The sequence below is a fragment of the Xenopus laevis genome, chromosome 5L (genome assembly GCF_017654675.1).
Source record: "Xenopus laevis strain J_2021 chromosome 5L, Xenopus_laevis_v10.1, whole genome shotgun sequence".
Classification (NCBI taxonomy): domain Eukaryota; kingdom Metazoa; phylum Chordata; class Amphibia; order Anura; family Pipidae; genus Xenopus; species Xenopus laevis.
In genome coordinates, this window is record NC_054379.1 from 92,847,194 (window position 1) to 92,861,987 (window position 14,794).

General features: G+C 36.4%; 1 protein-coding gene and 1 pseudogene across 1 annotated transcript; both read left to right on the forward strand.

Annotated features, from left to right (window-relative positions):
• The window catches only part of LOC121393741, a 57,046-nt pseudogene that overhangs the window by 34,200 nt on the left and 8,052 nt on the right, over positions 1–14,794 (forward strand).
• Positions 82–8,059, forward strand: LOC121393745 (inhibitor of Bruton tyrosine kinase-like). The gene is made up of 5 exons (XM_041563097.1): positions 82–304; positions 2,431–2,541; positions 5,341–5,512; positions 6,745–6,862; positions 7,880–8,059. The coding sequence occupies exons 2-4, from the start codon at positions 2,431–2,433 to the stop codon at positions 6,819–6,821; spliced, it is 360 nt and encodes a 119-aa protein (XP_041419031.1). The 5' UTR covers positions 82–304; the 3' UTR covers positions 6,822–6,862; positions 7,880–8,059.

A 14,794-nucleotide genomic window follows, 5' to 3' on the forward strand; every position in this document is an offset into this window, starting at 1 on the left:
ACCCCCAGCATGTAATAGCCAATAGGAACCCGCAGAGTGTGGACACTTGCCGGCAGTAGGTTTGATAGAGTGAGAGCGCATGCGGCATATTAGTTATGCAGGAACATGTCCTAAAATGGACACTGTAGTGTTGTCAGTTCTCCGCCAATCACAGTGCAGCTTACTGCCAATGGACAAGTTGCTCTCGGAGCTAACGCTACGACTGCCGGCAGTGTTACTATGTTCTTACTGTAGCCTAATGGCCGAGGTGGTCTTTGTAGATTTTACGTGCCAACCAAGCTTTTGTCTCTTCAACTAGCGACTGGTGAGAGCATCTATATCATTCTGGGTTTCACTCGCGCTGACAAAGCAGAGCCTTAGCAGCTGTCATTCTGGGTGGCAGCTTTGTGAAGGGGTTGTGCCATCTTGAACAGGAGAAATGGGCATTTATCTAATGGAAACTGTCTGTGAGAGAGTTATATGCACAGCATACAGCAGCCAGCATTCGCTTTCGAGGCTTAATCATGGGAGTTGTAGTTCAATTATATTTGTCTGGCCATATCTCGAAGGCCTATGCTCTCTTGTTGTTTGTAATGCCGAATGTTGAGGTATCTGGTGGATGATTGAGTGTTGTAAACTGCCACAATGTGTCCCACAGATTTCTATTAACCCCAAGTCTTGATTAGGGTGACAGTGGTTTAGGCCTACAATGTTCTGAAACTAATTCATTTCCACACCTAAATGGTAATAGGAAACAAGGTCTTAAAACTTCTGGAGTTTCTGCTGCTTAAAGGGATTGTTTACCTTCGTAGAGTTAATTTTTAGTATGATGCAGATAGTGATGTTCTTAGACAATTTGCTCTCCAGTTTGCAATTTTGGCTATCTGGTTGCTATGGTCCAATTACCCTAACAACCATGCATTCATAGATTAAATATCAATCTATAAATGTCAGAATGTTACATCTCAGTTTCTTGTATAAAAACAAATTTGGTTTTAAGTGTCGCTTTTCTTCGCATAGCATGGCAGTAACCTTTACATTCAAGATAAAGATGATATACTCCATTGGATCTGGTAATGAAAGACAGACCTCCCCACATTGTTTTCAAAACTAGTGGTACGATATATTATTACTCTACTTTCTTGCCCTAACCTCCAATTTTAAAAACACAATATTATTCACTTATTTATGTACTCCGTAAAACTTTCAGTAGGTAGCTGGATGTAAAAAAGGGCCTAGCAACGATTGCTAAGGAAACATGTACAGTTTTCTCATGGGAATGATTCTGTAAACCCTTGCACATCCATAAAGTTGTAGTAACTGCTGGACACTTTTTGCCTTTTGTCCTGTCCCTGGTGCAAAATTGTAGCCCATAAACAAGTCAATTGTGTTCTTTCAATGTCAGTTCTTACAACCAGTATGCTTGATGTATTACGTATAGGGATGCACCGAATCCAGGATTCGGTTTCAGCCAGGATTCGGCCTTTTTCAGCAGGATTCGGATTTGGGCAAATCTTTCTGCCTGGCCGAACCAAATTTTAATTTGCATATGCAAATTAGGAGCAGGGAGAGAAATCGTAAGTAAAAAATGTTTTCCCCTTCCCACCACTAATTTGCATATGCAAATTATGATTAGGTTCGCTATTCGGCCGAATCTTTCGCAAAGGATTAGGGGGCTCGGTCGAATACAAAATAGTGGATTCGGTGCATCCCTTATTACTTATAAGCCATTGTTACTTGATAATGATGTTAAAACGACTTTAAGAATTGGGGCTGCACCAGACATCTTACAGCACTTTGAATTTCAGTATTTAAGTCTGAAATGAGAAAATGTTAAATAGGTTTAGATAATTCCAAAAGCATATTAAATACGGATGCACCGAATCCAGGATCCGGTTCGGGATTCGGCCTTTTTCAGCAGGATTCACCGAATCCTTGTGCTTGGCCAATCCGAATCCTAATTGGCATATGTAAATTAGGGACGGGTAGGGAAATCACGTGATTTTTCAACAGAAAAGAAGAATTTTTTACACTTTTTCCTTTCCTGTCCCTAATTTGCATATGCAAATTAGGATTCGATTCGGTATTCGGCTGAATCTTTCACCAAGGATTCGGGGATTCGGCCGAATCCCAAATAGTGGATTTGGTGCATCCCTTATATTAAACTGTTTAGATTAATTCAGCCCCACTTTTGCACAGAATGAATCATTCTTAATAGGAAATTATGGAATTTCATTATGATCCAACATAGTGATATCGGTGATATTTTGCTAAAATATAATTCCCAATGTTTTTATAAATAGGCAAAATGTCATATGAAAACAATATATTTTTGTCGAAGAAAATGAAATTGGACAAACCACTTCAACCAGTTGAACTGCTACCCCTAGTTAGAAATATGCCTTCTGTTATCTTTTTGGTGTTTATTTTTGTGACATTCCTTCTTTTCAGATGGTACTTTGCAAATTTCACTCAGTCTTCCTGTCTCAGAAAGGACAAGTTTACACATGCGGACATGGACAAGGAGGTCGCCTTGGTCATGGAGATGAACTAACATGCTTGGTATGCTGACTTTATCATTATTACCAGATTACAAGCGTTTATAGTATATTGTTGGTAATGCTTCACAATGTTTGTGATATTTACCTACTTCATCTGCTCTAGTAATGTACTGTAAATAGTTGAGTACTTTTCTCTTGTTTAAGTGTATAAGTGCATTGGGCTTCTCTAAATGTATCCTCCCAGTGCTTCTCTTAATGCACCCTCCCAGTGCCTTCATCACCTGGGTTTTCTCCATCAGTGCATCACTTCCATCTTTTGCTCTTTATGAACGTGTAATAGCTGTCAATCATACAGGCCAGATGCTGTCCTGCACATGTGCTTGCTGTCAAGGGCAGAATAAAGGTTGCAAGCTTGTAAGTTGAGTTAAATTTGTATTTTATCAAGTATGTATCGGACTGTTGTACATTAGAAAGGATAAAGTCCCTTGCACTATGAAGAATTCATAAACAAAAGGAAATTTCTGTCTTTTCATGCAATTTTTTTAAAAAAAACAGCACTTTCAAAGAAAATTTCACTTCAAGTACCAGTATTGGATCCTTTATCAGGAAACCAGTTATCCAGTAAGCTCCAAATTAAGAAATGGCCGGCTCCCATAGACTCCATTATAATGAAATAATCCAATTTTTTAAAAATGATTACAGTACCTTGTACTTGATCCCAACTAATATATAATTAATCCTTATTGGAAGCAAAACAAGCCTTTTGGATTTATTTAATGTTTAAATAATTTTCTAGTAGATTTAAGGCACGAAGATCCTAATTATGGAATCTCCAGGTCCAGAGCTTTCTGGATAACAGGTCCCATACTGGTATTTTAGTTTTTCACTGGTACATCTTGATACAACGAAATCTAAACCTTCAGAACATAGGGTACTAACAGACTGATGTCAAAGGGCTTGTCATAAAACTGTGGTGAGCAGTCTTCTATGTTCGCTCTGCTTCATCTTGGTCACACCAGCATGTTCATAGTCAAACTGGGCCAGGCAGCTCTAAGAAATTCCAGCCCAGGAGAAGTAATGACTTACATTTTCAGTCTGTGAATGAAAGTGCTGCAGAAGACAAAAATATTTAAATATATTTTACCTGGATCAACAGTATAGTCTACATAGAATTTCACAACTGGACATAATGTATTTAGGGCAATGACACATGGTGCTATTTGTCGCTCAGCATTTTGTTACAGGAATTTCTTACCAGAAGATATTCTGCCATAGACAATGCTGGGAATTCACTCTGCCAAAACACTCAAATCGTGTTATCGCTCAGATAAGCATGCTAATACATTTTTCACATAGGCAATTCTCTGTAATGCCTATGGCAAGTTATTTTCTTGCATTTAGCCGTTAAAAAAATCTGAGTGACAAACAGTTTTGTGTGTCATTGCTCTTGAAGGATTTATTTTTATTTCAGGAATGATGCTTTTTTTTTTACAAGCTATGGCATGAAGTTGTTTTAGCCCTGCTTATTAGGGCTAGCTGAAAAAGCTGCCACCACCTCCTTCAGTTCACTTAAAGGAATTCCTGTCCATTAGTGAAACATTGTGGACATAATGACTCGGAAGATTTTCATTCATCCAGGTCATGGTATATCTAGTATATGTAATTCTAAAACAACTAGACTTGCTGAGTAATCATTGAAGACGTTTCACTACTCATCCGAGCAACTTCTTCTTCAACTGACTGGTGTTGGAAATCCTCAGCATATAAACTCTTCCACTAATCCAATCATGATGGCACATTGTGACTCTTCAGAGAGGGGGCCTTCGACACCACCTGTCTGCTACATACAATGCTGTTGTAACATCTGTACCCCGGCGGTTTCAGAACACTTCACACATCCATTCATGCAACTCTCACAAGTAACACCTGTTCTAGGATACCTTGGTAAACCTATCACAGTAACCCCACAGAATCACACCCCTGTGAGTTTCAGATGTCACCTCTCTAAAGAGTTACAATGTGCCATTGCGATTGGATTAGTGGAATAGTTTATATGCCGAGAACTTCCCACACTAGTCAGTTGAACTGAAGAAGCTGCTTGAATGAGTAGTGAAATGTCTTCAATGATTACTCAGCAAGTCCAGTTGTTTTAGTATTGTACTAGATATTGTGGACAGAAGCTGGGTCCGACATTAACACCAGTCCATAACAAGAAGCCGGGGGAGAAGAGGTCTGCAAGGAGGCAGCTGGATAGTTTATTAAATTGATAGTGATGCTTTCCTGATAAATGTGGAACATTGTCACTATTCATTTAAAATTGCAGTTGAATACATAGCTCCTTTAAAGAAACTCATGTGACAGGGTTGCAATATTCAAAGGGGGATTTTTGTTTTGGACAATTAAATTACCGTATTGTATTCTTGTAATTTGGGTTCAATGAGATGTTTTTCTTTTTTTTCAATACAGTTCCATATTCAGTCTTATAAAAATATCCTTTAATTTTCTGCCACATGTCTTATTAAAAGCTTCTACAATGTAATTCTCCTACCGCACACCTGTAGTTCACCAATCCTGCAGTTGGTGGTGCGTTCCTTCCGTTGACCCGGCCATGTCCCTTAGCAACCAATGTATATAAGAAACGGATCCGCACACGTTGATTAATGCAGTCGGGGAATATCCCCTTTTATTCAGCCACTAAACATCATGTTGTTTGGTGGCTGAATAAAAGTGGATATTCCCCGACTGCATTAATCAGCGTGTGTGCAGATCCGTTTCTTATACACATTATTAAAAGCTTCTGACATTATTGAAATGTGAAATGATAATATTTTTAGCCACAATATGTGTGTTTATTTTCAAGGTTCCTAGGCTGGTGGAAGGTCTTCGTGGTCATCCATGTACTCAGGTCGCTGGAGCAAAGGATCACACAGTAGTTCTAACGGAAGATGGATATGTTTACACATTTGGACTAAATACATTTCATCAACTTGGAATTCAGCCGCCCCCTCCAAATTTCAAATGTTCCAAGGCAGGTATGTGAATATTGAATAGACGAGTAAGCTGCATGGTAATGTGAAATGAATACGTCTATAATGGTCTTATATTTACTACAACTTTCTTCCTAACCCAAATTATGAAGCATATATAACTTTGCATTCGTTTAGCATATTTTGTTAAAATGTTTGGCTGTAAATCCTCCTAGAAATGAAATAAAATCCTTTGTGGAAACTTCGTTCTAAGATTTTGAGCCAATACCTGTAGTAAATCCAAGAAAGTGTTACATTTGTCTAGAATTTCGAAAAAAAATATATCTATATGGAGATTGCATTACATATGCAAGATTTTAGGGCTCATTTACATAAACTAGTGCAGTGAGCAAAGTGCAATTTTGAACACAATACACATATTTTTTTTCCTGGAACTTCAGCATCATTGCATTCACAAAGGGGGTCATGAGTCTGATGCAATTTTGCTGTTCCTGATGCAACTGCATATAATTAACTAAAATTAATTTTGATGCAAATCGGACACAATTACATGGAAGTCCACCCGGTTTCATTTCCAGTGAGTAAGGTCTACAGAAGTCACTCACCACTGCAATAAATGCAATGAGAACATACTGAAAGCGGAAGCTATTCATAGATGTTTATATGCCTCATGGTGCGCACATTGCCTTAACTTCAGATTCCATTGCCTATAAACAGTGCTCAATAATCTCTTGTCACATGACTCAGTGAAATTTGTGTTACAAAGAGTACATAATGCTATTTATATGTGTATAGTGTAGCAAAATGCCAATGACACTTATAGGTAAGGAAAGCTAATTATAAGAATATCATGACCAAATATTTCATTTTATATGTACTGCTCCCCATTGCTATAGTTAACCCTTCCTATATTACTGCCTGGGAGAGAGACCAGGGAAACAATAAATGAAGAGCCACGGACCTCTATAGTTACAGTTATAACTTAAAATACTGCAATACTTTTATAAAGGTTACCATTTAAGACCAGTTATGTTTTTTGTACAAGAGAAGAGTGTGGCAGGCTACAAACTTAAAAGAAAAAAAAGATTACATTTAGGAAATTCTTTTCATTTTAAATGTATTGCTAAGCTACTTTTAGGATTGATTTATTATGAAACTATTCCATTACAGTGATACGTTAAACTGAATGAGTCAGTTTGAATATTGGGACTACTAAGGTGTCTTGCTGTCTGGATTACTTCCAAGTGATTATTAAAGTATTATTAATTTAATTGCAGATTCAGGCCAAAACCATGAAGGGAAAGACTGTGTTAGGGGTCGCTGCTGGAAGGTTTCACACAGTTCTGTGGATTAAAGATGCTGTTTATACAGTGGGATTGAATGGTGGCCCGTTAGGTAAATATATTATTTTACAGGTTTTTATACTATGTCACAATGTTAAAATCGATTTGGTATTTGATATGTGCTACATTTTGCTTTAATTAACTGTTTAAATATAAAACACTGTTCTGTTTATAAAGCAACCCAAGTTTCAAAAGAACACTTCATTTTGTGACTGCGCTCTTAAGGTCTTTGCATTTATTAGACTACTGCTGTCCTGCTATTTCCAAGTGATGCAACTGTTTTTCATATTTGTTCGAACCTGGAGGCCATAGAAATCATTTGGTAGGGTCATCTTGAGTGTGCTAGTCTCCAAGACAACAGTCCTGGTTTAGGCTAGTGTAACAGATTTGGCTCCCTAAATACCCTCATAACGTTAATGGGGTTATTTACTAAACCTCAAATTTATCTGGTCGGGCTTTCTGGGGCAAAAACTTGCATTTTTCGTGGCAAAAAACGCGACTTTTTCAAGATTTATTTTACCCCTATGCTGTAAAAAGACAGAATCTGAAAATCTGCTATCTCAGACCTGTTGACTTCCTGTATAAGTCGATGGGAAATGTCCATATCCCAATTGGAAGATAGCTTTGCTCTGGGTAATCCGATAAATTCAGGGTTTTGGGGCAAAAACACGGATAAATAAGTGATTCTGAGAAAAAAGTCAGAAAAAATCATATCATTCAGGGTTTTGTGCGATTTTATTGTATTTTTTACCGATTTGTTTTATTCCAGTTATTTTATTCGTAAATAAGGCAAAATTGAGGATGGGAGTTTGGACAAGCTTTTTTTATTTAAATTATGAGATATATTCAGATTTTAGTACATAACCCCCAAAACTTCCAGAATTATTCAAGATGAATAACATGTTTAAATGGACATTTAAAGTAAATGTAAAGTGTATAAAGTAAGTATTAAGTATTCTTTCCCTAACCTAACTAACTAATATCTCTGTCATACATACCGTATGCATTTATTTGATTAAATAGTGAACTTTGGTGCTCATGCTGAGATTTTTAATTTCTTGCTTTGTAGGATACTTGCAAGATCCTAATGGAGAAAAATTTGTAAGTTGTCCTCGCCAAGTATCCGCACTTCATCATAAAGATATAAACATAACTCTTGTGTCAGCAAGTGATGGCGCTACAGTTTGTGTCAGTGAAAGGGGAGATATTTACCTTCTGTCCGAGTATCAGTGCAAAAAGCTTGCATCAAAGTAAGACATGCCTATTTTTGTATATATTTTTTCTACATGAAAGTTTGTTCAGATTCTTACATGACCCAAACTGTGTCTTATATTTTTTGTCTTGCAGACAGCTAAACCTGAAGAAAGTTCTTGTTTCAGGGGGCTTTTGGAACACAAGGCAGCTCCTGAGCATCTTAAAGAGATGGTGGCCAGCCTGCAAGTGTTTTTGCTTTGGATCAAGCTGGAAGGGTATGAGATTATTACTTTTTAGTGTTTGAGTGTTTTTTATGAAAGTTAAAATTTTTAAATTAACTTTAAGCATGACCTAGACATCAATATGGAGACAATTGCGTGCAACTCTTTTTCTTGCCTATGATGGCTTATTTAAGAAAACGTGTCAAAATATTTCCATGTGCATGTTTTTCTCAGAAAAAAGGTCACACCAGTGACAATTGTATGGTTCCACATCTCGGTTAGCTGATGTGGAATAGGTTTAAAGAGAGGGGCTATTCCTATAGGGTGTTAAATGAGGCTCTGGCGATAGCGAGGAAACGCCAGGTTGAACCTGTGAGAACAAGGGAGAATCAATCCGGGGTGGTCTTCAGTACTAAATATAATCAACATACCAAAAATGTGGGCAACTTTATTAAAAAACAATGGAATATAATACAATCTGACGCTGATTTGGCCAGGATTTTTTCTGACCCCCCGTTAGTCTGCTATAAAAGGGGTACTAATTTAAGGGATCTACTTGTTAAAAGTGACCCAGTACATTGCTATCATAATCTTACGCGCACCTGGCTCTCTAACGCCAAGCCTGGATGCTACAGATGCCCTAGGTGTACCTCTTGCAGATTTATGTCCCCCGGGCAGTCTTTTTTACATCCACATACGGGTAAACGATTTACTATAAGACACCACATTACCTGTAATACAACACATGTGATTTACCTGATTACTTGCCCATGTGGCCTATCGTATGTAGGGAAAACCGATTTGACATTGAGGCTTAGGATGGACGCACACCGATCCGCGATAAACACGGCCTTCCGCGACGGCAGAACCATGAAACCAGTAGCTAAACATTTTCTTGAACAGGGACACAGATTGCCTACTTTCAAATATATAGGCATTGATCACATTCCTCCTTTGAGGCGGGGGGGTGATTGATCCAACATTCTACTACAAAAGGAGGTATTTTGGATTAAAAAATTAAATACCCTGTCCCCACTTGGCCTTAATGAGAATTGTCCCTTAACCTGTTTTTTAAAACAAAGGTGATCCCCACATAGCCCTACTGCTAAGCCTCTATACAAGGTTGCCATTGTCAGGGGTGCTTCACCAATGAGGCGAGTTGAGGCTGTCGCCTCAGGCGGCAGCGCCCCACTAGGTACCAGGGGCAGCAAAAATGCTGCTCCTGGTACTTTAAGAGTGAATTTCCGGGGGAGGGGGGCAGCAGCAACTGCTGCTGCCTCAGGCGGCAGAGGGGCCAGGATCGCCCCTGGCCATTGTGCATACATAGAGTCTGAAAATTGTTACTCTTGTTGCTGTTCTAGTATATGAACTAAAATTGATACTTTGTTAGAAATGTTTCCTGATGTTATCAGTTTCTGAAGTCCATTAACTATTTAAGTTGCAATGTGTTTTTAACTTTATATAATGATTTATTATTTTGTCTCTTCCTTCACAGTGAAGGATATGATTATGAACATATGATTATATTTGGGGTTTGTGATTGGGTGAGTGTCTCTTCTTTTTTTCTACTTAAAGTTTACATTGTAAAACATTCAGTGTCTTGATAATGGTCCTAGAGGTGGACCGAAACATTGAACAGTTTTAATGTAACTTAATAAATATTTGATTTTTAATTAAAATCCCAGTGTGCACTTATGCTTTCTGGATTAGTTATATATATATATATATATATATATATATATATATATATATATATATATATATATATATATATATATATATATATATATATATATATATATATATATATATATAGTGAAAAAGGATTGTGGCACTCACAGGGTTTTAGTGAAAAAACAAAAAATGTTTTATTATTAAGCCTCAACGTTTCGATCCCCCACAGGGATCTTCGTCTCCCTGTGGGGATCGAAACGTTGAGGCTTAATAATAAAACATTTTTTGTTTTTTCACTAAAACCCTGTGAGTGCCGCAATCCTTTTTCACTGCTTATTTTCCATGCTGGCACCCAGGTATTAATTTTGTCTACGGAGTGCACCATTCCTTTGGTTATATATATATATATATATATATATATATATATATATATATATATATATATATATATATATATATATATATATATTCCACAAAATAGCCAGCACTCTCGAAAATATATTTCAGCTTGCCTGTAGTCAGCAAGAACGGTCCGCACTTTCAGGTCTTATGTAGAAAGTAAAAAAGTTTTATTGTTACATACGACACTAACGTTTCGGCCTCCTCCTCCGCCTTTCTCTGATTGTTTGTAAAAATGCCATAAATACCCAAACAAGGCGGGAAAGAACACATAGAGACTGACGTGTTAACAAATCACTAAAACGCGACTCACATTTGCATATCAATCATTAAACATCTCAATAATATAAATATCTCATATTGAGATGTTTAATGATTGCTATGCAAATGTGAGTCGCGTTTTAATTCTTGCTATATATATATATATATATATATATATATATATATATATATATATATATATATATATATATATATTTATATATATATATATATATATATATATATATATATATAGTTAGTCGGCAAGATATATATGGAAGAAGACCATATCTAAATATACCATGTAAATCAATCAAATAACTCAACAAAAGCTGGAAATCACAGGTGGTTTATAATATATATATCTGAAGAATTCGATTGTGAAGGAACTCAAAATGGTATTCGTAAATGATACATTTTCGTTTTATTCTCTAATTTTTATTATCCATTTTCATAGGTTTTTTGCTGAAATTTTTATAGCCCATGTCCACTTTTTAAAGAATTGGATTTCTAATGGAATATACATTTCTGATGTGATACTACAGCTGTATCCTAAAAGTTTATAAATAATTATGTTTTTTTCATTTGTAAAATCTTGTTTTGTATCACTAGATGTTAGTGGGAGGCTTTTCCAGAGGCCTGCCATCTCCACTGGCTGGGGTAACCCAAATATACTTAACTGAAATAAACATGGTGGTTGGTTTGTAGTAAATAATTATCTCCCACCTCCCCCCCCCCCCAGCTGCTACCCTGGGCAAATGCCCCTTACTTTTTACTTACCCCTCGTGCAGATTCAGGCATTGGAGTTTACGGCAGCCATCTTTCGGGTCTTCAGTATTCTGACACTGAGACTTGCGTAGTGCCGAAATTTACGGAAATTGCAGAAGTGCCAGAAGACCTGGAAGATGGCTGTCGTGAAATCTGATCCCTGAATCTGCACCACGGGGGTAAGTAAAAAGTTAGGGGCATTTGCCTGGGGTAACAGCTAGGCTGGGGGGGTCTATGTAGGGTAGGGTTTTTGTTTTAATAAAAGGTTTGTTTCTCCTTTAAAAGGTAGCTTGTCTCTGTACCAGTGCATGATAAAGGATTCTTTAAAATGGGGCATAGGGCACAACCTTCCAAAATGTGCTTTAGCAATATATTCCTGTTTTAAGCAACCCTTTTCTTCATCTATAGCTTACTGAGGGACTGCTCAAAATTTGCAATAGCTAGGAGGAGTATGTTCTACAGTAGCACCTCCACTCCTCAAGTTTTTTCAACAATGTTAAAATCATGGAAATGCAATTATATTGTGCATTATTTATTGTTGGGACCACAAAAACAGTGTAAAATGCAGGGAAACCTAAAGTTGAGGTTTCCCTGTACGTCTTTAAATATGTGTTGCTGAACTTCTAGCAGTTTAATCTGTCAGGTTTCAGGGAAGGTGACAGATGTAATAATACAGATGTGAACTGTTGTGCCTAGTAGTGATGTTATATTTTCTGCAATGTTTTTTATCTATGACATGTAACCTGTGATACATTGTTCTTCCTTGTTTTGACTCTATTTTGTAAACTGCTATTTTTATACATTCAATAAACTACCCGAATTTAAAAAAAAAAAAAAATGTGTTGCTGAGTGACATGCAATGTTTCTGTACACCCCTCGTATCAGGACACTGGAATGAACGGTGCTGTAGGAATTAAAACAAAGACACTGATTCCTCACTCTTTATTTTATTGAAGTATTGTTTTCCTTGTGTATTAAGTAAGTAGTACAATTTCTGCCATCACAAAGTTAGTTTATGCAATAAAGATAGATGATTATGACTCTAATTTGCTTTAAGCATTTCATTTTGTAAAATAATTGATTTTATCATTGCCGTTTTGCATCAAAGGGGTGGGTCACCTGTAAGTTAACTTTTAGCATGTTATTGAATGGCCAATTCTAAGCAACTTTTCAATTGGTCTTCATTATTTTATTTTTTTATAGTTTTTGTCATTTTGAATTATTTGCCTTCTTCTTCTCACTCTTTCTAGCTTTCAAATGGGAGTCACTGACCCACCGAAATAATAAATGCGTTGTAAGGCTACAAATGTATTGTTACTGCTACTTTTTATTATTCCTCTTTCTATTCAGGCCCTATTCATATTGCAGCAATGCATGGTTGTTAGGGTAATTTGCATGTTAGCAATCAGATTGTTGCAATTGTAAACTAGAGAGCCGCTGAATAAAAATCTAAATAACTCAAAAGCCACAAATAATAAAAAATTAAAACCAATTGCAAAATGTCATAAAATATTACTCTCTTCATCTTACTAAATGTTAATTTAAAAGTGAACAACCCCTTTCAAAGAAAAAAAAAGGCTTCATGTGTATAGCATATTCCCTTTGAACCAATTAACACATAACTGCTTGTAGCTTTGTAGAGCTGCAGGTTCTCTAAGGTAATATAGTTTTTCCTACAGTTTGTTGCCAACAACTGGTTGTGTAGAGTCAGGGAATTGCCCTGCGTGTATCAACAGTAATTTCATGCAGCTGGTGTCTTTAAATAGGTGTGACGCTATTAGTAGCTTAATGTTAAAGGATTTCCATCATTAGCATGTTATGTAATTCTATATTTAGTAACAATTTGTACTGTTACGTGAAGTTTCTGTTCATTTTGAGAAACATATTCTGTTCTACTGGAATGTACTACATTGTGTTATATCCCTCTGCAGATTACACTACAGTTGAAGTATCATCGATATACAATTAAAGGGGAACTATTGCAAAAATTTAAATTTAATATAAGCTTCAACATACTGAAATAAGAAACTTTCTAAATACAATCAATCAAAAATTCTGTACCGCTTCTGAAATAATCAAGTTTATGTATGCAGGAGTTGGGTGTCAGATAATTATTAACAGTTAGATCCAATATATCTTATACGGGGGCTCCTTTTGCCTAGAAGATGTATTAGAGCTCATTCTATTAAATCACCAGACATCATGTCTCTCTACATGCAAAATTTGTGCAAAAGTCAGTTATTTTGTTAGATTTTGTTCCTACTAGAATCCGTTATTTGAATGAGCTCTAATACATCTGCTGGGAAAGGAAGCCCCCCTTTAAGATATATTGGATCTGACTGTCCATGAATATCTGACACCCAACTGCTGCATGAAGAGAAACAGATGCTGAGAGAGGAATAGTGAAGATAAAGTTGTTTATTTCAGAAACAATGCAGAATATTTACTTGATGGTATTTAGAAAATTTCTTATTTCAGTATGGTGAAGCTTATATTAAATTTAAATTTTCGTAATAAGTCCCCTTTAAGGAAAGTCTTGAGATAAGTTGTAATAAAATGGTCATTCCTTTATCTCTCATTAGATAAGAGATTTGTTAAAATCTTGTCCTAAAACAGCACCGTATTTTACAAATTTTATAATGTAATGAAAAATGTAATACGATCTATTTGGGTGGTTTGATGTGTCTGCCTCCGACAGTGTTTTGAATTAGAAGCAATTGTCTTTTGTTGGAAGGAAACACGGCATGAAGTGTCCCCTTCTGACAACGTTTCATGTTGGGTAGCAAATTGTTCATGTAGTTTATAGTTTGTAATTTAAAATCAGTTACATTATGTTTAGATATATGCAGTTACATAGGATTTACTGGATAAGATCTGTTGATGCAGGGAAATCCAGTCATTAGTTCTGCCTAAAACTTTGTCACGGAAATCTAAAATAGATAAAAAATGCTCCATAGCTGGATCCTGGGACAGATGCTGACACATGAGGCTTTTGCACGTCTCTCCTCTTGTATCTCATTAGTGGCTATTAGTTGCAACAGTTTTATCATTTGACATGTAGATCATCTGCATAGAAAGATGATACCCTGTAAGTATAAAATGGGGTTAGTCACATGTCAGATTATGTACTGAGCAATTTACACACAAAGAACAATTAAGACTTAATGAGATGGGTAAAATTAATAATAATCAGTTCAAATGAATACACTTTTTTTTTCAAAAAAGCTTTATTGTAAACTGTTAAGAATACAAAGTCTTAGATGCATTTTCAGTTCCGTATAACATGAAATTGTGACATGTTTCATTAACAACTTTAACATGCCCTATAAATACAGATACAAGCAAGCAGGCCTGGACTGGGAGTCAAAATAGGCCCTGTCATTCCAAGTACAAAGTCCCTCTGGCATTTGCCAGAACCCACAGATTGCCAGTCCGGGCCTGCAAGCAAGGACAGAAAGGGTTGAAAC

Excerpts from the sequence above, each read along its gene's own strand:
- LOC121393745 (XM_041563097.1), top strand. The coding sequence starts at position 2,431 with ATGGTACTTTGCAAATTTCACTCAGTCTTCCTGTCTCAGAAAGGACAA. Across the intron at positions 2,542-5,340 it reads GAGATGAACTAACATGCTTG|GTTCCTAGGCTGGTGGAAGG; the intron begins GTATGCTGACTT and ends TTTATTTTCAAG. Across the intron at positions 5,513-6,744 it reads TTTCAAATGTTCCAAGGCAG|ATTCAGGCCAAAACCATGAA; the intron begins GTATGTGAATAT and ends ATTTAATTGCAG.